General features: G+C 33.5%; 1 protein-coding gene across 1 annotated transcript; it reads left to right on the forward strand.

Moving 5' to 3' along the window:
* The first annotated feature begins 1,970 nt into the window (after positions 1-1,970).
* Positions 1,971-25,498, forward strand: Drep2 (DNA fragmentation factor-related protein 2). The gene is made up of 4 exons (XM_088272667.1): positions 1,971-2,093; positions 21,200-21,296; positions 23,317-23,490; positions 23,586-25,498. Exons 1-4 carry the CDS (start codon positions 2,082-2,084, stop codon positions 24,560-24,562), a joined length of 1,260 nt encoding a protein of 419 aa, XP_088128793.1. The 5' UTR covers positions 1,971-2,081; the 3' UTR covers positions 24,563-25,498.

The raw sequence follows: 25,498 nt of genomic DNA on the forward strand, positions 1-25,498 counted from the left end.
ATTATATTGTGAAATGCAAAAGAATTTAAAATACAGAAAAAATAAACGTTTATATATAAATAATAAAAACTTCACGGTATATTTCAAGATCTTTTAATTGATGTATAAATATTAGCACTTTTTTTTCAATGATGGCATCCTTAGAATTTTTCAAAAATCAGAAATAAACAAACAAAAATAGTTGATATAAAAGTGCACCACAATTGTAAAAAACAAAGGATTAGTATATTTATCTCCCTAGTAGCTTACGTAAATTTGTATTTACAAGTATGGGTATGAAATTTTAAGTACCCGAAGGGTGCTTGTCCACTACACAGAATTATATGGAATTTTACCGTCCGGCACATCAGTTAGCGTTTTAAAACAACAATTGGCTTGGATTGGCTTGTGGTTTTGTCCATCTTTCTTCGGATTGGAGATCGGAGCGAATTGTATAAATTATAAAAATTAATAAATTAAAAAAGAAACTTTTATCTAATTTTATCTGAAAAGAAAATATTTCCTACATTTTAAAATGTTTTTTACTTTATACATTTAAATATTTAAAAAAAATATATGTATAACAGATAATTTGTAGAACTCAAACAAAAAATATTGTTTAAATAATTGAACCCAGAAAGACGTCTAGGCCCTAGCGCGGCCGATCGCATTCTACGACGTTCGAGATCTCAGCCTTAACAACATGTTTTCCGGGAAAAATTGTCACACATGTTAAATTTCACTCACGAGTGCATGTGATTTAAAGACATTGATGCTAAATATGACCATATTCTCACAACATATTTCTTATAGAGCTTGGTAGATGGCGCTAGCGTCTGCAAATACAAACCAAAAGTTTATTAAAAATTAAAATATCGACACAATCTTATTAATAATATTGTAAAGTTAAATAAATTTCAGTGGTAAATATTTGTGCTTTATTTTATATTAATTTTATTTGGGTGTAGGTTTTTTCAACGGGTAAAGACTAATTTCTATAGAACAGGTCAGGTCTGTTGTATATAATGCGTCAAAATGGGTCAGAAGTTAAATGTTTGTGTGACAAACAAAAGGCGGCATGGTCGAGCGGGTGGCGCATGCGTCACTTGCGGCATGTGCCCCCTGCGCGTGCGTTCCCGTGCGCGTGCGTCAACTTGGCGCAAGCGTCTCGCCGCTGTGACGCATTGATCGTCAAACCAACCACCGTACACAGTGGCGTCGGGTGGAATAAATCGGGAAAAAAGTTAAAATGGTACAGGGTGTAGCGAAATTTACAAATGATAACCAATTATTTATTTATTTTAAATCTTGAGATGGATTATTGGAGTGTTAGCGTTAATGTAATTGATACATTTATTTGGATATTTGAAAATGAATACTAAAAATTTAAAAAATAAGTTTATACGTTGGGTTATAGTTTGAGCGTTGACACTGTTAACTTGAGAATTAGTAAACACCCTATTTCACGATAAAATATATTTGGGTTTAAAAAGTTGTGAGAGATTCCTATTGCATAAAATTTCAAGAAAGTTGCGCTTTTCAATTATAAGGGTATCTTATATTTTTGTGTGTAATTTTCATTCCTGTAAAAAAATTTTTCATGTCTTAAGAACAATGGAAAAATGGGAGACAACACAGTATGCTTTTATTTTTTTTTCTTCCCATTATATTTGAGTAAACTCTGTTACTAATTTGAGAATGAAGTAGGTTTTAGTATTCATGCTTAAACTCCTGAGAGAAAAGTTTTTTAGCTTGTACATAGTTTCATCCTAGTAAGTATATGAAACTAGTTGCAGCTTGAATCAAGTGACTGCTATATGGATCTTCACTAAACATACTGTAACTATATATAAATGTAACGGAAAAAGTATGAAAAGTGTTTATTTACTTAAGATAGATAAAATAAAAAATGTTAGAATCCGGGGGAAGATATAATACATGCCGCCACTGGCGTGGGCGGCGCGCCGCAGTGGGCCCGCCGCTCGCGCGCCAGTCAGACGCACGGCTCCGCCGACAGCCCTGTTCCTCGGTCGGACGATGCTCATCGGGGATGACGAGCTCGCCAGCGGCGGCGGCAGGGTGTGACCGCAGGACATGCCGTCATGGCAAGAGAGGTAATCCCGGGCATGCCCCGAGACCCGCCCGAACACCCCTCATTTATCCCAACCCAGCGGGGCGCATCCAAACCCCCAAATCGCAAACCACAATACCGCGTCCCTCGCAATCAATGAGTGCCGAGGCATCATCACGGTGCGCCGAAACGTGGCCAAAGTGAACAGCATTCAAAAATCCTCGACAACTGTGCATTTGCCATCTAAATAGGTTTCGTCAGATTCGTAATCAACCGCCATGCTTTCCAGAATCTGAAATGTGTACGTTTACACATTCCTAACGTATGAAAATATTGGAATTAGGGGGTTCCGTTAATCCCCCCCTCTGGATCATGCCATTTTCCCAGGTTTTACCTCGATTTCTTCCCCGACGCCTCCGGACGTCTGAAGTTCCCCGCGATCGATTCTAGGTTCTAATGTTTTCCCAAAATTCGGGAGCAACGTGAACAGTTTGATGATTTCAGCGTGTTTACGCGAAAGGTAATATCAGCTGAAATAGTTACGAGAAATATAAAATTCATTAGGTGCGAGTGTGTTAGAGAAGCATTTGAGATTTGTTATGGTAATGAAAATTTAAACCAACGTGCTTTCGTACATGAACTCGGCGAAATTGTCGCGTGTTGTTAAAAGCCCGAAGCTCTCTCAATCTTTTAAAGTTTGCTGTAAGGGATAATAAATACGTGTAACGTATAATATATATAAATCTAATAATATATAAATCAGATCACAAATTCGCAAATTTTCAATAATAACGGAAACTTTATTAAATTGTTAACACACATGTACGAATAACTTCGCTCATATACCCATTACAAAAAAATGTATTTAATAATGAATAAAAAATTAAAACAGTGGTCAAATAACTTTTTTAATTTCGATATGCGATGAAAACCATAGTAAACTATGTATTTCTAGGATTCATCAAATTATTGGTGAGATTGTAATATTCATTAAGATAAATAAATGTTTATGTTTCGGATATAAATATCTAAAATATCTATTAAAAAACCAAGAATATAACGAAATAAAATATTTTAATTTAAAAACACAATATTCACCGTCAAGGATTTTTTTGTTCAAATATGTTTCAATAATAATTAATTTAATGATAAAAACATATCGATATTATATTTTGATACATGAAAACAGATTTTATTTTATAAACAATAAAATATGAATAATGGATACAAATAAACGGAAACGACTTTTTGATCTACGTCATCTTTGTATCTGATCAACTTTGTGGCTCTTTATCATGCGTTATTACAAAATTATATTGTTTATTATTTTAATACGAAATAAATAATTTAGTAAAAAAACACTCAATGTGAATATACATTTGTATAAATAAGAATGCCACCAGAAATATTTATTAAGGGACAACAATTTTTTTAACATGTTCGTCATTCGCCTAAAAAAATGCTTAATCCATCTGTGAAGTATGATATCTCAAAGATATAACTTTTAATAGTTTTCAAATTATAAAAAAAATGCAAATTGCTGTGTTATTAAAAATGTGTTTTCTTTTTTATTTATACAGCAATTTCCATTTTTTTTTATAATTTGAAAACTGTTTACAGTTATATCTTTGAGATATCATAGTTCACCGATGGATTAAGCATTTTTTTAGGCGAATGACGAACATATTAAATATTTTTATTATCCCTTAATAAATATTTCCGGTGGCAATGTTATTTATGCATATATTCACATTGAGTTAACATTAATAAAAAAGCAGTGAAAGTGGTATGTTAGAATTATTAAGCACGAATGTAAATAAAACTAAGAAATGTATTCCCAATTGCAAATTGTCATACCTAAGCACATACGTAGATTTGCTTAAATTTAAGCATTAAGTTAAGTTAAGAAAAATTAACCTATCATGGACTATGTCTGTCAAATCTGTCTACATAGTATGCAATAAGAGGTCATGGCACGATTGATGGGTTCATTTGTTGAGGCTTTTGTGATTGGCTTTTCAGTACGAATTAATTTGGTACGTCGCTCACTCCTTTCAACAACGTCATATATCAAAAATCGTCAATTTCCTATATCCCAGCAAAAGCGGCATATTTCAACTTAATATTTACCCACTACAGGGCAGAAAGTGTTGTTTTTACATTTTGAAGAAAAGTTATTGTTTAATAAAAAAAAGTATATAAATATTTTTCAAATAGATAAAAAACCTTCAGGTTTGACCTAAAAAAATCTGTTGCACGGTAAAAAGTTCAAAAAGTGGCTTCATATTTATTTTTAATACATTGTATTATATTTTTAAACTTTAAAAACGATCCCCTGAAAAATCAAGTTTTTTAATATATGACGTTGTTGAAAAGAGTGAGCGATGTCTATCTCGGCGAGTGATTTAAGTTGATGGCAGAAAAGAGATCTGGACAGTATTTTCAGTTTTACAGTATTTTGTAAATAAATATTTGGTTCGTATCTGCTGCAAATATATATTAAAAAAAGTAAAGGATACGTAATTGAAAGAAGACTTAGACACTCGAGAAAATATTTATGTAAAACAGTAAATCTTTAAAACTACGAGGGATTGATTATTTCTGGTAGTATAACACAAAAGAGATTATTTTCTTTTGAAATGTCCATAGACGTCATTTCAATAAAATTTATATTTAAAACATACTTTTTTGATGCCTATTCTAAAATAACAAATTGTCCTTAACTTAAATTAACATTTCCGGTGTCGGAATTAAGCTTAAATTGAAATATAAACGAATTTACATTTTTTAGTAAAGGATTAGTAAGGTTTGTTAATGTAAATTATCATAAAAATAATAATCAAAGAATTAACCTAAAAAGTAAACATTTTCACGAGTATAACAGTTTTTAAGGGTAGCGAGTTACCTTTACGAGAATTATTAAATTATATGTTTTTTTTAGTTCACTCAATGTGGTATGAAAAAATATTATAAACATACAATCTTATACGTAGATTAATTACTTGAGAATTCCCAAAAACGTATATTTCTCAATTGCATTTGATAATTTATTGAACACGAAGGTTTAACCTAAGCGCATGAAAAAAAATTGCGACATCGAAAATATGTTTATTGAATTGCACAATAGAGTATTTACCAAGTATTTACAGTTGATACTCTAACCAGGATATGTATTTATATCTCTTAAAAAAATATACGGAATATAGGAAAATTATAAACGAGTACGCCCACATTTAAATTTAAACAGTTATAATAATTTAACCCAAAGATACAATATTTACTGTAATGTTTTTAATGCATTGTTTTGGACCCAAATCCCGGTGCTCACAATAACGATTTAGGTATAAAATTTGATGAATAATCTTTTAAGATAAATATTTGTTTGTATTTTATTTCAATACGATTTACTCACAACTTTCATATATTTAGTTATATAATAAAAGGTGCAATGAACTGTAATAAAGGCATAAAGCTGTGGTTAATGAATACAAAATTTTATTATACATGAAGAGCCAAAATTTGGCATTTGAATATTTATATCAAAGAATTATTTTATTTACATGCAATTATCTCGCTTTGAATATGGTTAGACAAAATTAATTTTCGATAGAATACAATTTTAAATATTAAAAATAATATTATTATGTGATATAATTATTATTGAAATATAAATGTTCGTGAATATTGTTTAAGGGAAGAACAAATAAAAATAATTTGGAGAGTCGAAATAATTTCATATTTATTTGTGAAATTATACTGTCGACTACTCTAAATATGGAATTAATTAAATTTACGTGAAAGAATATAATTATTTATTTTTTAATTATTTTAAACAATTAATTCTCCTGTTGTCAAAAGGGAGTTGAGCTTTTTCGCCTGGTCGCAAACTGCATAACAGTATGTTACTTCAACTATAGAAATATTGTTATTTAAAAAATATCGTAACCATCAGTTTCCCGTAACCTTTTGAACTTGTTTTGCATATCGTGGAAAAAATAAAGAAAACCTATTTTGGGGGCGTCCAACTTTTTGTAATATGGCAACGAATGACCATCGTTAGAGTGGTTTTAGGTTAGGTATCTGACATATCAACAAAGATCAGCGATGTTATTTGGAATAGATAATATAGTCCAATTTTCAGGTTTTTCCGTTTTAACTACTGTACAACTACATTTTTTAACTACGGTTTTTTCACCAGCTTTGTGAGCAAAAATGTATTCACTTAAAGGAAAACACCAAATGTTTCATTCTAGTTAAATAATTAGTGTTATATTTTTCGTCGGCCAATAATTATCATTAACTAACTAACTAACCATCACGCCACTTCCCCGCAGGTGTAGGCAGAGAGAATAAAACTCCACACTACTCTGTCTTTCCAAAGATTCTCCGCCTCTTTCACATTCATGCATCTCTTATGTATACCTGCCAATTATTTTGATTCCTGACTTGACCACTTTCGAGTGTTTTCAAATACTTTCATTTTGGCATGATCGAGGTTTTCAAACCCCGATTATGCCAAATTTACCTCGATCTTCTCTGCTTCTAATTCCTTCACTCGTGTCTTCAATATTTTTTCATCACTCATTTTGATTGTGTTACTGATTTTTCACTCTTTTATTTATGTAATAGTATCCTGGATTAGTACTTGAAGCGCAAGGCTGATCACCTTTCCTTTGAGTTTTTAATGATCAAGATAACATTACTTCTATACGAAACATTGGCCTTTGCACCATTGGGTGTCGATAAGGACAAATATTCTTCACCTCTTTCACATTCATGAAACTTCTCATACATACCCGCAAATAATTCCAACTCCTGACTTGACCACATACATACAAAGATTTAACAATTTAATTTTAAACGATTTAACTAACGTCTGTTCACAGTTATTTTACTTCTAGTTGTTTTTTTTAAAATTATTTATTTGACCGTATAAATAATTAAAAAAAAAAAAAAAAAACTAGAGGTGAAATGACTGTGAACAGACTGTACTTGTAATATAATTTTTTTTAAAGAAATTGTCTGATCGACGTGTTTTCATTCTAATGCTTAGTACGATTTAGTCTACTTATCTATAGAAACAATATTTTTTCTGCTTCTTACTCATACCCAATGTTGGTAACATACCCGTACTCGTTCAGGCGTGTGTAAATTGTACTCGGCAAATTTATCCAAAACTCTTAAGATTTTGTCATTATTAAATAAAAAATAATGTACATTTACGCAGGCGTATAAATATATGATGACAGTTTAAGAAGCTTTGAATGAACATTTTGGGAAAATATTCATTTTCATATTTCGCTTTTGGATTCTAATACAGTTGTCAATAGGTCAATATGGGTTGTTTTGATATGCCGAGTGTAATTTAAATAGTACTCACTGTAGCAACTGAACTAATATCAGAATTATGTAAATTTTTATTTATTTTGTTTATGTAAATACGTCTACGCGTTGACAGATTTCTTCTTCTTTAAACCCTTATCCGTACCTGATGGTGCATAGGGCATTGCATTACATAAACGCAGTATTATTTTGATCGTTAGCACATGAAGGAAAGGTGATCAGCCCTCCGCTTCCGCTCCGTAATATGGAATAAATATTAGAATGTTCAATCACAAATATTTATTTTCACTCCTCCCCCCTGGGAATCGAACTCAGGACCTCCAGCACGATACCGAACGCGCTTACCATTACTCTACGGAGGCAGACAAATTGCAGTGCACACAGAAAGTAATAATAATACGCATGTGAATGGTCGTGAGAACGCATGATATTGAAATACGTTTATCTGTGTATAGCGAACCACATTCATAATGTTTTTTTTCTAAAATGTTTGTCATTTTCTTATTTGGGTAGTTGATGTTATTTATTATTAATCCACAAACTGAATATTACATAGCGTTATAACGTAAAAAATATTTTAGAACATTTTTTTGATGATCTCTTTTCATTAAGTAATTTAACTATAAATTTATTATTCTTCTTCTAACCATTAAAATTACTAATATTAATTTTCACCTCCTCCTGGGAATCGAACCCGGGACTTCCAGCAAGGTAGCTAAACATGCTAATCATGAGACCACGGAGGCGGATACAACTTATATTCTTACGATTGCTTTATTAAACTTATAAATTGAGCTTTTGATAAGTCATCGATAACATTATTAATTATAATTTTCAATTCTATAAATTTGATTTGCGAAAACGCGTGTGCGATACGAGCGAAAAGTGTCGGGTTTCCCCGATTTCGGGTTCTTTTCGAATCGCCGCGGCTAAGATCGCGCTTTCCAAACGTTGGTGCGTAAACAAACCCGGCACCTGAGGCGGGCGGGGCCGAGACCGGGTCACGGGGCCGCCTCCCTCCGCGCCCCCGCGCCCCCGCCACCCCGCCGCCGCGCCGCCCGCCAGCGCGGCAGGGCGGCAGAGCGGCGGGCGGGCGCGCGCGCGACGGTCGCCACTTGCGATGGCCGTGGGCGGGACCGCCGTACTGGCCAGCATCGCGCCGCAGCCCATCTTATAAACCGAGAACGCGACTTTTCAAACAGTTCGAATATCGAACGTTTAAAAAAATAACCCTTTCGAATTTGCAGTACTTACACACTCGTTCCGTGTTGTTTTGAAAGCTCTGTTAAAATATTCCATAATCCAGTGTAAAAGTGAATATTTATAAATAAAATTAATTTCATTAAAAAAATATATAATTCATTTATTGAGTGTTTCATATTACAACCATCATAATGAATTTAAACCATAACCCTTAAGTATGAGACTTCATGATGATTTCGAGGTAGGTGTAACCGATATTGACAGTTTGAACGCTTTTTTTATTACCGTAACGAATGCCGATTGAGTTCGCTATTTATTCGCACCATATAAAAACTTGCCCAAAAATACGTAATTTTATAAATTTCGATCAAGAAAATAGGTCGGGATTGAGAATTCTTACACTTGCCAAATTATCTAGGTCAGTTCTGAAGTAAACTACTACAAGTAAATGCAGTTCGCATTATTGACTTCGTAAATTTGTTTCATCAATATATTTGGTTAAAACAAATATACGTAGTTGAAAACATACATCATTTTGAAATTTTGTATCAAATAAAATAAATTTGTAAAAATGAACGTGTAAGACAGGAAAACATTTTGATGTATTAAAATTCATATGCATGTGTTTTAAATGACGTTTATATTTTTTTGTATTCAGTAATCGCTATTAATTGTATTTATGTACTATTTATTTGATTTAGTTATATTAAATTGCAATAAAAACACGAATATGGGCCACGATAAGGTCTGAAGTTAGTTGCACTTTTGATACGCATGCGCTTGAAGATTCTAGTGGCCATACTGTATGCGCGGGCATTACTGGGGCTCGCCTACGGACCGAAATTTTCTTTCTCAATCCTTAAGATTCAATATTTTTACGTGTTTTATCTATTAAAATGAATGTAAGGGTCCTTAAAAGCGTATCTTTACTATGTTAAAAAGATTTTTATTTCATTTTACGTGTGTATTTCGGGAAAATATGCGGTATTTACTGTAAATTCATCAGGGTGGACTCATTTACGGTAAGGATATATATTTTTAGTAACATTTAATGCAATACGTGAAGATTTCAGAAGATATAGTTCAATTCAAGTGCTATTTATTACAGTATTCAAACGGTTAGAAATAAATCAAAATACTGCTTTTATTTAGATAAACGAATATATTTAAATTGGAACGGTTTTCATGTTAAAGTAATACATTCGATTCAGGAACTATATTTGTGACTTTTGGAAAATAAATTTTTATCATCTTCAAATTGAATAAAATAGAAAATTATACAAAATTTTCGCATACTATGTCAGCAATTTCCAACTTTGAAATTTGATGACACAAAATAAATGTTTTATATAAATTTGTCGATATTACTTAATTTTTATCATTAAATTGTTTTCTTATCCCAGTACAGTGCACAGCACTCAAGATTAAAAAACATTACCTGGCCAGGAATTGAACCAAAGATCTCGCGCGTATCAATGTTAACTATTGTATTACACAGAACCATAAAAATTTGTCTTTCTATAAAAAATAGCATACGCAATTTTTTCAGTGCTACACGAATTGCCAATGCACCAGGCGTAAATTATACTTGCTGTCTTTGTTAGAAATACTGTATATCTATTTTATTTTATGATCATATAAACGATTCTAATCGTTTTTTTCTTTAGTAAAGCGAGAAAAATCCCAAATAACGTTGTTTTCAACCACAGATGTAGTTAAACTTTTTGAATAAAAATGTCGATAAAAAATATATCTTCGTATTGCACCCAGTAGCAAACAGTGATATTGATAATGGTATTTGTAACACTTTCTTATATGAAGGTTTTTTATGCTAAGAAAAGCAATATCGGTAGAAAGTGAATTAATTAAAGTCCAGGTGTAATTATCTTTTTGAAAAACCTAAACTGTAAATTATTTTTGTATCTCCTGTATGTTGTGTTTATAATCTAATAATATTAAAAAAAAATATTATTAAAAAAAATAAAAATAAAAATAAAAATTATATTAACATGTTAGTATTCGGCTCAACACAGGCAATGCCTAAAGAGCCGTAATACGTATAATAAATGTATATATGAAATGAATATGTATATTGAATGTAACCCTGTATTATGAAAATAAATATATAAAATAAATAAATACAAAAAATTATAAAACACGATTTATATTGATATATCAAAAAAACTACTACAATTTCACAAATAATAAAGATATAAGCATTTTTCCGTGCATGACGTTCCGGGGTCAATTCCCGGAAATATGTACATAAATTTATGTAAGTTCTTATCCTATGCCAGTTTATCTACGTAGTAATTAATTTTTAATAATTAATTTTTTAATTTGCTTTAATTTTTTGTCAGTAAAATTTTTCACATTGTAAGTAAGTAAATATTATCGACCTAAAAAATAGTATTTTTGTAACTTGATACGCGAAACCTTAACTTTATGAATGAAGATAATAAAACAAACGGTAATTTAATATTTGTTTCCGGAATAGTAGGATATTTTGTTTAGTATGGTAATATATTACTGCCTCGTGCCAAACTAATCTTTTGAAATTTGTATGACAGGTTTCATGTAAGGTTGCCTTGTATGAAGTTTATAAGATTAGGATCGCGTGGAAAAGCTCTATGAATATTCCATAAAATAAGAAAACACGTATCAAATACTTATACGAATCTTATACGTAATACAAAATATTAAATTATTTATAGATATTCAAAATTTGTCTTGTTAGCTTATTATGTTCATTAAATTAATCATTGGCAGATTACATGACAAAAGTCGATCGTTAAAACATACTCGTTTACTAAAGTGACTTTATTTGATTTTATTCGTTTTAATGTACAACATACTGTAATTAAAACAAATTAAAGCGAATTTTCTAAAATATATTTGGTTACATAAGTAAAATTTAGCATAAAACCAATAAAATAATTATTGGTAAAATATTTACCGATAATTATTTCTTTACCAATAAGAGATAATAACAAAAAAACAGTTAGCGGGTTGAATATGTTGGATTCGACTGGTGATTATTATTAGATATATTGACTGACTTTCTATAGCAACGCTGTATCCTTACATTTATAAATTAAATAAATATCACAATCAAAATGACTAAAAAGTACAAATTTAATCACTTTTATTCTTCGTATAAATATTTATGACAGTAAAAGATTCAATTAACTTCTCAAAGAAAACAATCCCTCAAAACTAGAAAAATATATCCCAAAATAAAAAAATATAAAAGACGTAAACACTCTAAAAAAATAAACTTAACGAACACTATAAATATATGCATACAAATAAAAACTAAACGAAATAACTATCTCGCACTGCATAAAATATATGTTCCCCGGTATTATGTATAACATATCACTAACAAAAAAAAAGAAAAAAAGAAAAAAAAGTCCCTCTCCAAGCACAAAAGCTCAGTTACTTTTTTGGAGATGCTCAGCGCGATTAAAATTATAACATTGTATGAAGTAGAAATGAAAAGAAATTGTTTGAAAAAATGTAACTTGTATATTAAATAAAAAAATCGATAAAACAATTGTCTTGAAATATTAGGCACATTTTCCTTCAATGAAATGGCTTGAAATTTAGAGATTTTTCTTCGTAATTGAATAATATAAATCGTATTGATACCTTCAAATTGTAGAAGAAAATAATAGCTATTTTATGGTTTTACGTGCTTTCATTATTATGTTACCGTAAACAGTGTTGGGTAAATTTTATGTGGAAATTGGTGCCTGCTAAAACATTTATTGGAATATTGTATTACAAAAGAATCCTATGTTTGCAAATCTCAAAAACAAAATTAAGGTAATTTTTAACATTATAAAAAACAATATAAAAATCAATCTCAGTTGCGTGAGATGCGTTGAGTTTATTTTTTGTAATAAAGATGCATGGTACAGAATGATAGTATTTTTCATGAAAAACTATATATTTTTTATTTGTAATAGATGAGCGTAGGCTAGAGTTCGTAAGGTTCAGTTGTACCTATTTTTTTATTTACTTTTTGATAAAAAAAACTCAAACAAACATTTAGCAAGAACATTTAATACCACCATATTACTGCCATATTAATTTTCAATGACAAATTAATACTAAATTAATATTTTCATGAATGCTTCGATAAAATCGCAAAATTGACAGATTATTAAAAGATTTTCTATCCATTATATTCTTCCAAAAACTAAGTTGTTGATGATTATATTATGAAGATGAAACTGTCAATCAATGACTGTTTGTCAGTAATGGGACAATATAATTTGACTGATGGCGACGGCATTAACTTTGTAATACTTCATAATTATTTATAATTCAACTAACTTCGTTACGCTGGGGTTTTAAATTACCACCCTTAGATTCGAAAGATCAGTGCTTTCATAGAAAATCATCAGGTTGCTTAAAAATATTTTGACTAGACTTTATGAACTTACCGAAACTAACCAACTATCACGCCGCTTCTCCGAAAGGGTTAGAAGAGAGAATAGCAAAAAATCTTTGACTCTTTCACATTTATGCATCTCCTGATATACTTTGATTATTCCGATTACTGATCTGACCACTTTCAAGTATTTGACACCTCAGCTTTCCTTTGCTCCTATTCAACCATAACTACTTTCGCCTCATATTTTTTTTACTGTTCCACACTTTCGAAGCATCTCAACACACCGTTCTTAATATTATCGAAATGCTTTTTAAAATTAGCCTTTGCATTATTTATTTATTTTACCATTCGAACTTCTATCATACATCGTTTTCCGCACATTCGTCTGACGGATTGCAATGAGACCTTATGTTACAAATTTTGTTAGGTGCGTGACGTGGTTTTCAAGGGAGAAAACCGGAAAGATAAGGAAGGTTTTTTAGGGATCAAACACAGTAGGTACTGGCGTTAGTTAGCTTATGAAATGTAAAATTATTTACAAATTATTCGTTTTATTACTTCTATGATAAGCGTGAAAAAATTGATGGCTTCACGAATAAAATTGTGGTGTTTGACAATCATGTGGTTAGCAAATTCTGAGATGCTTTTTTAATTAGACATCACTAGTGTTCATTAATTTTATATAATTTTTAGATGTTTGTCAGAAATCTTCTTCTTCTTCTTTTTGTAGATCCTAGGGATTTGTTAGTGCCTCCGCATGTCGCTCTTTGGATGTTGACTCCCAGCTGTCTTTCCATCATTCGGAGGTCTGCCTGGGGTCTGCGTCCTTCAGGGTTACCTTGAAGGGCGATACGTGGAAGTCTGTCTTCTGGCATTCTGTTTATAAGTTCAGTCCAGTATCGCCTTCGTTGTTGTCCCCACCTCACGATATCCTCCGTCTTACACATGCTCCGGATGTCGGTATTTCTTACTCGGTCTCGTAATGTGTTTCCGGTAATGCATCGGAGAGTCTTTATCTCGGAAGTTCGAAGTCATGATTTTGTTCTGGATGTATCTGCTCTTGCCTCGATCCCATAAATGATTGTTGGTCGAACACATGTTTTGTGTATTGTCTGAAATGTGTAACTCAAATATTCTTTATACCGAGTTAATTAAATCATAACGATAATATAATGTTATCAATCTGTACATCCAGTCAGTGTGTGATAGGGGTGATCCTCAAAATCTTAAACATCCTTAACTTATTCACTGATTGCTTTGAAATTTTGACACAATGTTGCTTCCAAATACGTGCGAGTTTTTATATTTTGGTTTTACAGTTGTGTTTATCTGTGACATGTAAAAACATATATTTTGAAAAACAATTTTGATTGCCGTTATGACCGGGTCAAAAACTAAACATCGCTCATGGTGGAGAGCGTACTGCTTGATAGCTGTTAAATTATCTTGTACACAAAGTATCGTGAAATTAAACATGATTCAAATAAGAAATGTGGGTTTTTCATTAAAACATTTTTTTTATGTTGAAGGATGTTTTTTTTTTGGAAAACAGTTTTCATACCTCATTGACAGTGCCATATGTTGAAAGTAACATCAACAAAAGCATAACATAAATTGCTCATGGTGGTCAGCGTGCTTCTTGACAGCTGGTAAAATATTCTTTATCCACAAGCATCGTGGAACTAAACATATTAGAAATGTGTGCTTTATCTCTTATTATTTTTCCATTTAACTAGACTGAGGCGCAGCAACGCATGGTCGGTACAGCTATTAATATAATAAAATTGTGACTTGTATTATATGTCACAGCTATGGGTCAAGATAAAAAAAAATACAAATGTTGTATATGTGTATATGTTTCAGTTGAAAATAACAACTGTCAAACGAATGTTTTTGCCTAGAATTTTCACTCATGAATTACATGAAAATATAGTAACTTTAAACATAAAGAGTAAATCCACTCACGAGTAGGCATAGGCTATAAAACTTAAAAAGTTGAAGCCTGAGTAGGGTCATGATAAACAGTGCTGCATAAGCCGTAGCTAGATATCAGAGTCACTAGGACGTTACGTAATTAAAAAAAATAAAACAACTGTTAAACGAAGCAAATATAGCTTTTGTGAACAAAAGTTTAGAGAAACTTGAATTTTGGAACTAATAAATGTTTATTTTCTGACAAAACAGAAATCGCGAACTTTGATAAATTTAAACCTTATTCGTACTAAATGGTACATAGGACACTGCATAACATCGATGCAGTGTTATATTGAACATTACTTTCATGGGTTTGGTCAAGAGTTTACATTTTGACTTCTCAAGATCGATGGATAAGAATATGGCAGTCTGGATATTTACAGAGCTTAAGACTTGGCATGGGTTGGTTAGGTGATCAGTTTACACAAGTGCAATATTAATCATTCTACCCATGATTGACAACCACACTGTTAAAATTTTTGAAACTCATTGATTTAATATATTGATCAATCTCATGACACATACATAATGTATCATTTATAGATTAGTGAACACGTGTGACACACTCAAAATTTCCTAATTATGTACAAGGATTTATAAATAATTTATTTTACGTATCCTAAAAATGATTGTCTCAATAATAAATGGATAAAGTTGATCCCTAAAAACAATAGATACAATATATCCCATATCAATCAATATTTGTCACATAGTTCATTTATTTCTCATCGTCTTGCCATATTTTATACTACTACTACTACCATCATACCGTTTCCTCGCAGAGGTAGGTAGAGAGGATGGAACGCCACCCTCTTCTGTCCTAACATACACTCCTCGCTTCCTTCACATCTAGTCATACGTGCTCTCCGATTATGCAGACTTTTGACACCACCAGATTTTAGGTTCTTATTGATCTGATCGTGCCAAGTCTTTTTCGATCGTCCTCGTTCTGTTTTCCCGCTCACATTCTACATAAATATTTTCTTCGTCATTATTTCGTTATCCATTCGCTCCACATGTCCATACCACCTTAAAGAAGAATAAAAAAACATAATTTCCTAAATAATACACCACTTAATATGAAATATCTTTATATCCTATTGCGTCATTAATTTTTATCAACTTCATACCTTCTTTCGCACATTCAGTTTACAATTTAAATCTTTCTAAACGTCAAATATTACATGGATTTAAAAATAAATAAATTAAGATTTAACGTACAGCTAGTTATGTTCATCCAAACACCAACAAAATGGTTTATCATGCCTCTGTAGTTTTCTCTTTCTTATGGAATAATTGGATGGGGGGGGGGGGGGGAGCCTTCAATACTTCAACAGGAAAACTTATTAGTAAAATCATATATTTTTAAAACTTTTTCATCCAACCAATTATTTCAGGAAGCTAAACTTTTGGAGCTACGAGAAATCTATTGCCAAGAGTATCTTAAATATGCTTTCAACGCTCCAAAATTTATTTCAGAAAAATATTAGCCAATGATTGAATATTGTACTAGAAATCCCTTTTTGCAAACCCAGACTCGCGCAAAAACACTCATTTTTCATATCTCCAAAATGATTTAATTCATTCCATAAAGACTATATGATGGACACGAATTGTTCAAATTGATTTCGATTTACGATTTTCTTGAAATTATTGAATAAAAACAGATCTAAGTAGCTTCTTTTTCTAATCTATAACTCATAAAGTATGAACTTATTGTTAACTTAATTAACTTCATTTTTATTATTTTTTTCTGTTGGAGTAAAATATTATTATAGAATTAAATAAGAACTGTGTAGTTTTTTCTACATGTATTTTATTTGACCAACAACCGCGTTTCGTCGCAATCGACATCATCAATTACAAATACCCTTATTAATTCCTCTCCTTTCCTTCTCCTTCCTGCTAAATCTATTATTTTATATAATACCCTTTTTTTGTTTAATCTCTGAATGTTTTTTAATAGTTTTATAACATAAATGTGGAAATGTTTAATTGGCTTTTTTTTTAACGTAACTATTTTTTGTTAATGTAATGTAATGTTTATTATTGTTAATGTAACTATTGTTTATTATATCATTTTTTATATGTAAGCTGTACAATTCCCGAATAAATAAAATAAATAAATAAATAAAATAAATTAGACTGGTCATCATCAGATGATTTTATACTATAAAATGCTGTTCCACCAAGAAAAATCAGTACAAATTTAAGTCTTATAAATATTTGCATTTTACGTTAGCACTTCTTTTCATCTTTTTATATTTTTGATAACTGTTGTATTCTTTCCAATACTCTTTATTATAACCTAAAACAAAATGTATACCCACACACAGGCCATGCCTTTGTGGGATCTTTTTGTATTAATATAATTTAATATTTTTGTACTTAGTACAAGTACAAGCACTAGTCGATATTCATATCATGGTGTGTCCCAATATTCACAAAATTTATCTTGGACTTGATCTTTGATCTTTCCTTTTTCCTCTTTCGCGTCCCTCTTCCAGGTATTTATATTAAATTACATATGTGAAATTTTGTAAATAGAATTGTTGTTACAAATAATGTTACAAATACCGGTTTTTTGTTACTCATTAATGTAAATGTATCTATGTAACTGTTCTGTAAAAGTTCCAAATAAAATATAATAAAATATCGTGAAATGTAAAAAAAAAACGTATATTGGGGCTTAAGAGCGTAAAAAAACGTGAAGTTACCTGCGCGTACGGGCCGTGATTACATTGTACGTTGCCGTTTACATCGCCCCATATCCGTCAAGCGTTTCTCTCCGAATGAATGAAACGCCCTCTCCCGGCAGCGTATCCTTCGCGGGCTCTCCCCTAGCGTGGGGCGGCGCGGGAGGGCGGCAGGGCGGCGCGGGGAGGGCGGGCCACGTGTACGCCAGGGTGGGGTCTCGCTACACTGCAGAGGCGAGGAATCGATCACAGAACCGCGCACAACCTAAAAACCGGTGCATCTGTGTCTTGGACTCACTCCCATCAACCACTATTAACCACATCCACAAAAGTCAATTTAGATTTATATGTAACGTTATTTTGTTTATAGATTTGGCATTTTATTTGTAGAACTCCATAATTTATATTTTAAACAATTCAATCAACCACTCTTAACCACATGTAAATCCTAGTAAAATAGTCTTAAGATTTATCACAACCTAAAAACCGGTGCATCTGTGTCTTGGACTCACTCCCATCAACCACTATTAACCACATCCACAATAGTCTTCAGATTTATAACTAACATAATTTTGTTTATTCATTTGGCATTTTATTTGTAGCACTCCATAAATAATATTTTAAACATTTAAATCAACCACTAAAACACATGTTAATGCGTGTAAAATAGTCATAAGATTTATCACAACCTAAAAACCGGTGCATCTGTGTCTTGGACTCACCCATCAACCACTATTAACCACATCCTCGTAAAATAGTCCTGAGATTTTTTTATTGTTTTTTTTGGCAAACTTTTTCCATTTGATTTCTAAATATATTATATCATACTGTATTTTAAACTGGGAGTACATAATGAAGTTCCAGTACCAACCAAATGTATAAAAGTAAAGCATAGAGTTAGAAAAAGAAGGATGAAGGTAGACTCAATGCAGACTAAATACGATCCCTCAGACGAATGTGTGGCAAAACTATGTATGAAAGATGTTCGAATAGTGCAATAAGGTAAGAATGCAAAGCTGAAATAAACATTATGGATAAAGATAAGAAAGGTGTCTTAAAGGAAATCAGCGAAGAAAGAGCAGTAAAGGCAAATATGGTTGGTAATATGTAGAGGCAGAGGAAGACCGGGAAACTTGTCATGGTCAAATTTTGCAAACACTTGAAAGTGGTTAGACGAGAAGTCTTAATAATCGGTGGGTATGAGTGAGGAGATGCATGAATGTGCAAGAGGCGAAGATTGTTCGCAATGACAGATAAGTGTGACGTTCTTTTCCCTCTGCCTGCCCCTTCGAGGGAGCGGCGTGATGGTTAGTTACTTAACTTATATTTTGACCAGTTATTTATTTACGGTATTTTGAATGTATGCAAATCTTTTTTCATAAATTCTGGATTTAGCTCCACAAAGGAGTATTTTAAATTGATACCTCAGTATCGATGATTTTTTTTCGTTCAAATTTTTTATTCGTCTATGTGTAGAAATAAATATAAATAAGTCCATTAAGTGAAGACAAATTTTAATTTATGAATAAAGATTTGATCACACTCAAATTAATAGGGAACATTTATTTTTATCTTGCACGTATTTACAATTTAAATTTACCATAGTCAATTCCCCCTAAGATTTATCACATCAACCATTGATGGATTTAAATGAAAAATTTGTTACTTTATATCTTTATTCTTACTGCTATTTAAAATTACAAATCATTCCGTTTTGTGTACAAAATTATACATGCAGAAGCTTAAGCGGTCATTGCAGGGAGTATCACCAGTGGGATGTAATAAGAATTTAAATTATTTTGACATATGATAATTGTAATACCCTTTTTAGAAATTTTATAAACTAACTAACTAACCATCACGCCGCTTCCCCGCAGGGGTAGGGAGAGAGAATAGAGCGCCACACCACTCTGTCCTTGCAAACATTTTTCGCCTCTTCCACATTCATGCATCTATCTCCTCATACATACCCGTCGATTGTTACGACTCCTAACCTGACCACTTTCAAGTATTTGGCATACCTGATCGTGCCATGTTTTTCTCGGTCTTCCTCTGCTTCCTTTCCCGCTAACATTCGCCTCATAAATTTGTTTTACCGTTCTTTCCTCACTCATTCGTTCTACATGTCCAAACCATCTCAACACACCTTTCTTAATTTTATCGATAATGCTTGTCTCAGCTTTGCATTCCTTCCTTATTTCACTATTCGTACATCTATCATACATCGTTTTGTCGCACATTCTTTTGAGAGATCGCATTTCGACTGCATTTAGTCTACTTTCATCCTTCTTTTGCCAACTCCATGTTTCACTTCAATACATTAGATTTGGAACCAGGACTCCGTTGTGCACAGCCAGTTTTGCTTAGAAATTTTATTGACATCAAATTGTCTGTAAGGCAATGAAATGGTTTAATAAAATGTTAATATAATTGTTAATTACATAAAAGCAACGTGATAAATCATTTTATCCATATCTTTTTCAATTATTTTGACGCCCCTGGGATTTGATTCCAGGAATTCATACATAATATCCAAAATCTAAACCGGTGTTCCGCAAACATTTTTTATTCAAGATACATCTACCAAATAAAGACATTTCAGAGTTCATTTCATTATGGTAACATATTTAACTTATTATGTTTAATGCGAAATGTGAGCCTACTTAACTGAGCACAGGCTATCAAAATTTGAAGCAATTGTGTTATTTTCACAAAACTAGACTTTTTTCCCCGGCACACCAACTAATCACCACGCTACACCAGTGTGCCGCGGCACACACTTTGCGGAACAATAATCTAAACATTAAACTACTACACTAAGGAAACTAACTTGAATTGAAACTTCTTTAAAAAAAAATATTTGGTCGTATTATTGTTTTTACCTTTATAAATTGCACATTGTCTGCCACCGTAGTGTAATGGTCAGCATGCTCGCCTACCGTTCTGGAGGTCCCGGGTTCGATTTCCAGGGGGCTTAATTAAATATAAGTGATTTTTTCACTCTAATATTTATTCAATATTACACTGGACTGGTACCTGAAGTGGAGGGCTGATCACCTTTCCTTCATGTGTAATCGATCGAGAAAACACTGCGTTTATATGAAGCAGTGCCCTATGCACCATTGGGGTGCGGTAAGGGTTTTATTATTATTAAATTAGTATTTTTATTATAGTTGTAACTGAAATGGAAAAAGTCGTAACTACATGAAAATAATTGAAATAAATATATTATTACGACATAAAATGAAATCTATGAATTTTTATTCGGATTTAAAAAGATATTCAATGATGACCCATTTGTGAAGCAGTTAACTTCTTCACACTAATTTAGAACTTGAAAAACAAACATGAATTTGTATTCGATTCTGCAGTCATAAAATTTTCTCATTCCCAATCATTGTATTTCGAGTATTTGATTGAAGCTTTCATAAAAATAAAAATTACATTTCATTAAGAGTACTGGTGTTTAAATTCATCAAGGTTGACTGTAATTTATATAAGTAACTAAATACATGGTGTTTTATTTTACAGGAGGCGAGAGGAAAGAGGCCTTTTAAAATATGGGACAGTTCGAGAAACGTGCGCAAAGGCCTGGTTGTTACCAGTTTCGAAGAGCTTATTCATAGAGGTATTGTTTTCACCAACCTACATTTTTCAAAACCACGTCTAAGAATATCCATGCAAGCTTTCGAAAAATAATTCATTTAAATATTAATTTCAAACCATTTTTTTTACAAAATTTTGAGCTTGTCCAAGTACTTATTTATATCATTCACAAATCTGGATTATATCCAATTCAGAATTGTTTTTTACATTATTTTTGACATTTCAACAAAGATAAAGATTTTTTTTACATCTACATACAAATGAAACTCAAACATAAACTTAACAAAAACACAAACTCAAAATATTGCAATTAAATTTTTTTTTCAATACAAACTTTATTCGTACTAAAACACTGCATAGTACCAATGAAGTGTTGAACGATATTGATCGTTAATCACATGGTGGTAAGGCGATTAGTCCAGAGCTTCAGTTACCAGTCGTGGCCAATAAACCATTGAGTGAAAAATCACTCATATTCATTTTTATTCCACCTGGAAAATGAACTTGGGACTTCCAGATTGCTAGACAGATGCTCTAACCATTACAATCAACAAAAATATATACAAATTACAATTGTAATGTGTATTTGAGGAAAATCATTAACTTGTAATAATTGTATTGTAACTGTACCACCACTCTATTTTGGTTTTAATATTTGTTTCTTTTTTATTCGAAATATTTATTTATTAAAAAAAAGCTTATTTGACCTCCAGCTAATTTTGATCTCCTTCTAAAGCCAATCGTTATTTTTTAAATTTTTATTTAAATATTTAGTTCTTTCTTGAAAATAATCCTATTGTTTTGATTATTAAAAAAATACTTAGAATTTTAAGGATAAGATAATTTTTTTTATAAATCTGCATTCAAAGATAATTGGTGCCCGATCTAAATTTTTCGTTCTCATTATGCAAAGTAAATATATGGAAAATTGTTTGTTAGTGTTATCTTCAACCTTCGTTGGTCAAAGGCCAAATAATAAAAAAGGGTTTTAATATTCTAGTAGAAGAATTTGTTTTTTTCCCATCAAAATATAGACAGCGAAAAACCAATCATGTGTAATTAATTAACTTTTCCAATTAATTTCAAAAATGACTTTTCAATCATCTACGTTCAAACGAACGTATATGCACTAGGCCTGTTTTTTCCTTTTGAATTAACGCGAAACCTTCAAAATGATTTAAATTACATTTCAATTTATCTGACAACACAGTTAACGTATGTTAATTCACAATTGATATGAATATGAATTACATTTAAATAATGAAGCTGACACACATCCCTAAATTTAGAGCATTGACAAGTTTTGTGAAGGCAAAACACTGGGGTAATTTGAAATTTTTTCATCTTTAGCCGGATAGAATTAAAAATTAAATATTGAAATAAGATGAAAATTCAATTTTTACTTGATAAATATCACTATTTCTTAAAATCAGTCGTGACCCGTGTTTTCATGCATTCTAATCATTTTCTAAGCCGTATGTAAAGCTAAGTCTAAATGTTACAATAAAGGATAAAGAGACGGTAGGAGCTGTTTCTAATTTTTTTATTTACACACAGTAAAAATACGGTGTTTGAAAATACAGCAGCAGCACAATAAATTATAGTAAATAGTAGTATTTACCAAGTAAAACTAAAATAAAGCTCTCTAGAGCAATGGATGCAAAATTATAAAAGCGTATAATCAACACGCTTTAACGCATAAAAATAATTTAATAGTGTCCATTATGGATTTTCGATTCATAAATTAACCATAAAAAAGAATACATGATCCGGTAAATATTTTAAAAGAGTGAACTATTAGTTTTAAAAAAAAAACCGTACAACAAGAAAGGTATTTTTTATTAAATATCCAGTTTTATGGAATCGATAAAATACGAGAATAAAGAAGTATTCGTAAATAAAGTTATTGTAATTGTAAATGCTGTCATCAATAGAATAATGCTATTTAAAAAAAAGCAGAAGAGGAGTTTAAAAAATACATAAGTAAATATATAATGAATATTTGTATATCAATTTGATAAAATTGTTTTGTAAATTTGCAGGTAAGGAGAAATTGTCGGTCGGTGCCGGCGAGCCCGTGCGGTTGGTTCTCGAGAGCGACGGGACTCAGGTGGAGGACGGCGAGTACTGGAGGACCCTTCCCCCCAACACTGTGCTGCTGCTGCTCCGGCAGGGACAGCGCTGGCTGCCTACCGGTGCTGACGTCATTAGGGCTGGTGAGCACCCCGACTCAAACTCTACTTCGCGAGTAAAGCGCGCGTTATATACATATTACGATAAGTAAAGCGAATGATGTTCTCGTCCGTTTCAGCCATCTCCGCGATCCCGAAGATCGTATGCGAGACGATCCACGCCCTAGAGTTGCACGATGAGACTCCGTCGTGGAAGATCATGGACAACAAGGGGCGCGTCACGGTGGTGCTGCACTGGGACCAGCGCGCGGGGCAGGGGCAGGGCGGGGCGGGCGCGCGCCTGTCGCCGTCGCGCAAGCCCGCCCCCGAGCGGCGCCCCTCGCTCGTCATCCAGACGTCGCTAGACAAGGAGCCGCACCGCCGCTACCCGGCCGGGCCGCAGATCACCGTCATCAACCACGACGAGCCGCCGTACCCGGGCCGGCCCGGCGCCGTGCACGCGCACACGCCCGAGTGCGCGCGCCACGTGCACCGGCCCGCGGCGCGGCCAGGCTCGCCGCCGGGCGCCGACGGCAACGGGCTGCCGGAGTGCGACTTCCACTGCTGCGCGCTGCACGAGGAGGGCCGCAAGATCGCCGTGCACAAGAGCGTGGCCACGTCGCCCATCCAGGAGGGCCACGCGCACGCGCAGACGTCCCCGCAGCCCTCCTCGCTGGCGGACGGCCGGCGCGCGCAGCAGAAGGGCCACGTGCGCTTCCTGGACGCCGAGGGCGCTCGCCGCAACGGGGACAGCTCGGAGAGCGAGACGGAGAACACCGTCCTCGAGGACGAGCTCGTCACGTCCGACAAGTTCCTGCTTCTCATAGACCAGCTCAGCGTGGACCAAAAGAGACATCTCACCATCAAGGATATCGGCATCATTCTCGAGAGACTGAGTTCTAAAATTTTGGACGTGGAAAGACTAGACAGAGAATCGGAAAGTGACGATTGTTATAATTGGACGATAAAAGCCACTATCCGAGGGGACGCGTTGCGAGAGCTGGGTGTCATCTACAACGGGAACTATTACGCCATCTCGGAGCACCCGGGGTACAAGGAAGAGAACGAGGAAGGCGGGGAAGAGGCGGAGGAAGAGGAGGAAGAAGATCGCCTCTGAGACGAGAACCGCGTCAGCAAGGAATAACTCGAGAGCCTCACCCTGTATGACCACGGTGCCCGATCTTCCCGCGGCCGGTGACGTCACCGAAGCCGCAGTGGCCGAACGATCGGGCCCGACGGGTCCAGCGGTCCAGATAACCCCTGTCCGGCCTCCGCCCCGGCACCGCCTCAGCGGCAACGTATAGATGTTAAGTATTGATTACCTCCGTACTAGAATCACCTAGGATAAATGCAATCATTCGTTCTTCCCAGAAGTGAGGACCGCGGACTGCTCCAGCGTCCGGCTCAGGCGGCCGCCCCGACCCCCTGAGCTCCCTCGGCGGTCCGAGTGGGAGCTGTACAGGCACTGTGTACTCCGCAGTGTGTATACTAACTACTCACTAGTGTAGGTCGACTAGGAGTCTCCGGAAATACTGCTCACCTATGAAGATGTATAAATGTAGAAGAACCCACCCCGTGAGTCCAGTTAAGGCGTATGAAGATGTCTCATGCACAAACGAATCCGTTGCTATTAAATTATTTATTTAAAACGGTAGATAACTAAAAATCCAAATAATTAATAACTTATAAAACTATCGTGCGTGTGTGATGTTTTTATAAGCACATATCGATCCGAAGTGACTATAAATTAATGTAAACTGCGAGTTTAACCGAAAACATTTTGTGTAGATTGAATTTTCAATTATTAATTAGTCAAACGCTACACAATGTTGATGTTTTTTTTTTCAAATGTTTAGTGATTTTAAAAGAGAGAAATTGGAATGAGGGTGAAATATCTGCAGAGCGACGGTGTAAGGGCGTCGTTACGCTAGTCGCAGTAAAAACTCCAATATATTAACGTTATTTATAGTTGACAATCGATTCATATGTTCAATCGATGAAATAAATACTTTTATGTGTATCGATACACGGTTTTTTTATTATTCTAATTCGA

The sequence above is a fragment of the Brachycentrus maculatus genome, unplaced genomic scaffold, assembly GCF_059751285.1.
Source record: "Brachycentrus maculatus isolate JH-2025_06_01 unplaced genomic scaffold, ASM5975128v1 h1tg000514l, whole genome shotgun sequence".
Taxonomy (NCBI): Eukaryota; Metazoa; Arthropoda; class Insecta; order Trichoptera; family Brachycentridae; genus Brachycentrus; species Brachycentrus maculatus.

Bases quoted from the DNA above. Each gene is read 5' to 3' on its own strand.
- Drep2 (XM_088272667.1), top strand. The intron at 21,297-23,316 runs GTATTGTTTTCA...GTAAATTTGCAG, and splicing joins CGAAGAGCTTATTCATAGAG to GTAAGGAGAAATTGTCGGTC. The intron at 23,491-23,585 runs GTGAGCACCCCG...CGTCCGTTTCAG, and splicing joins TGCTGACGTCATTAGGGCTG to CCATCTCCGCGATCCCGAAG.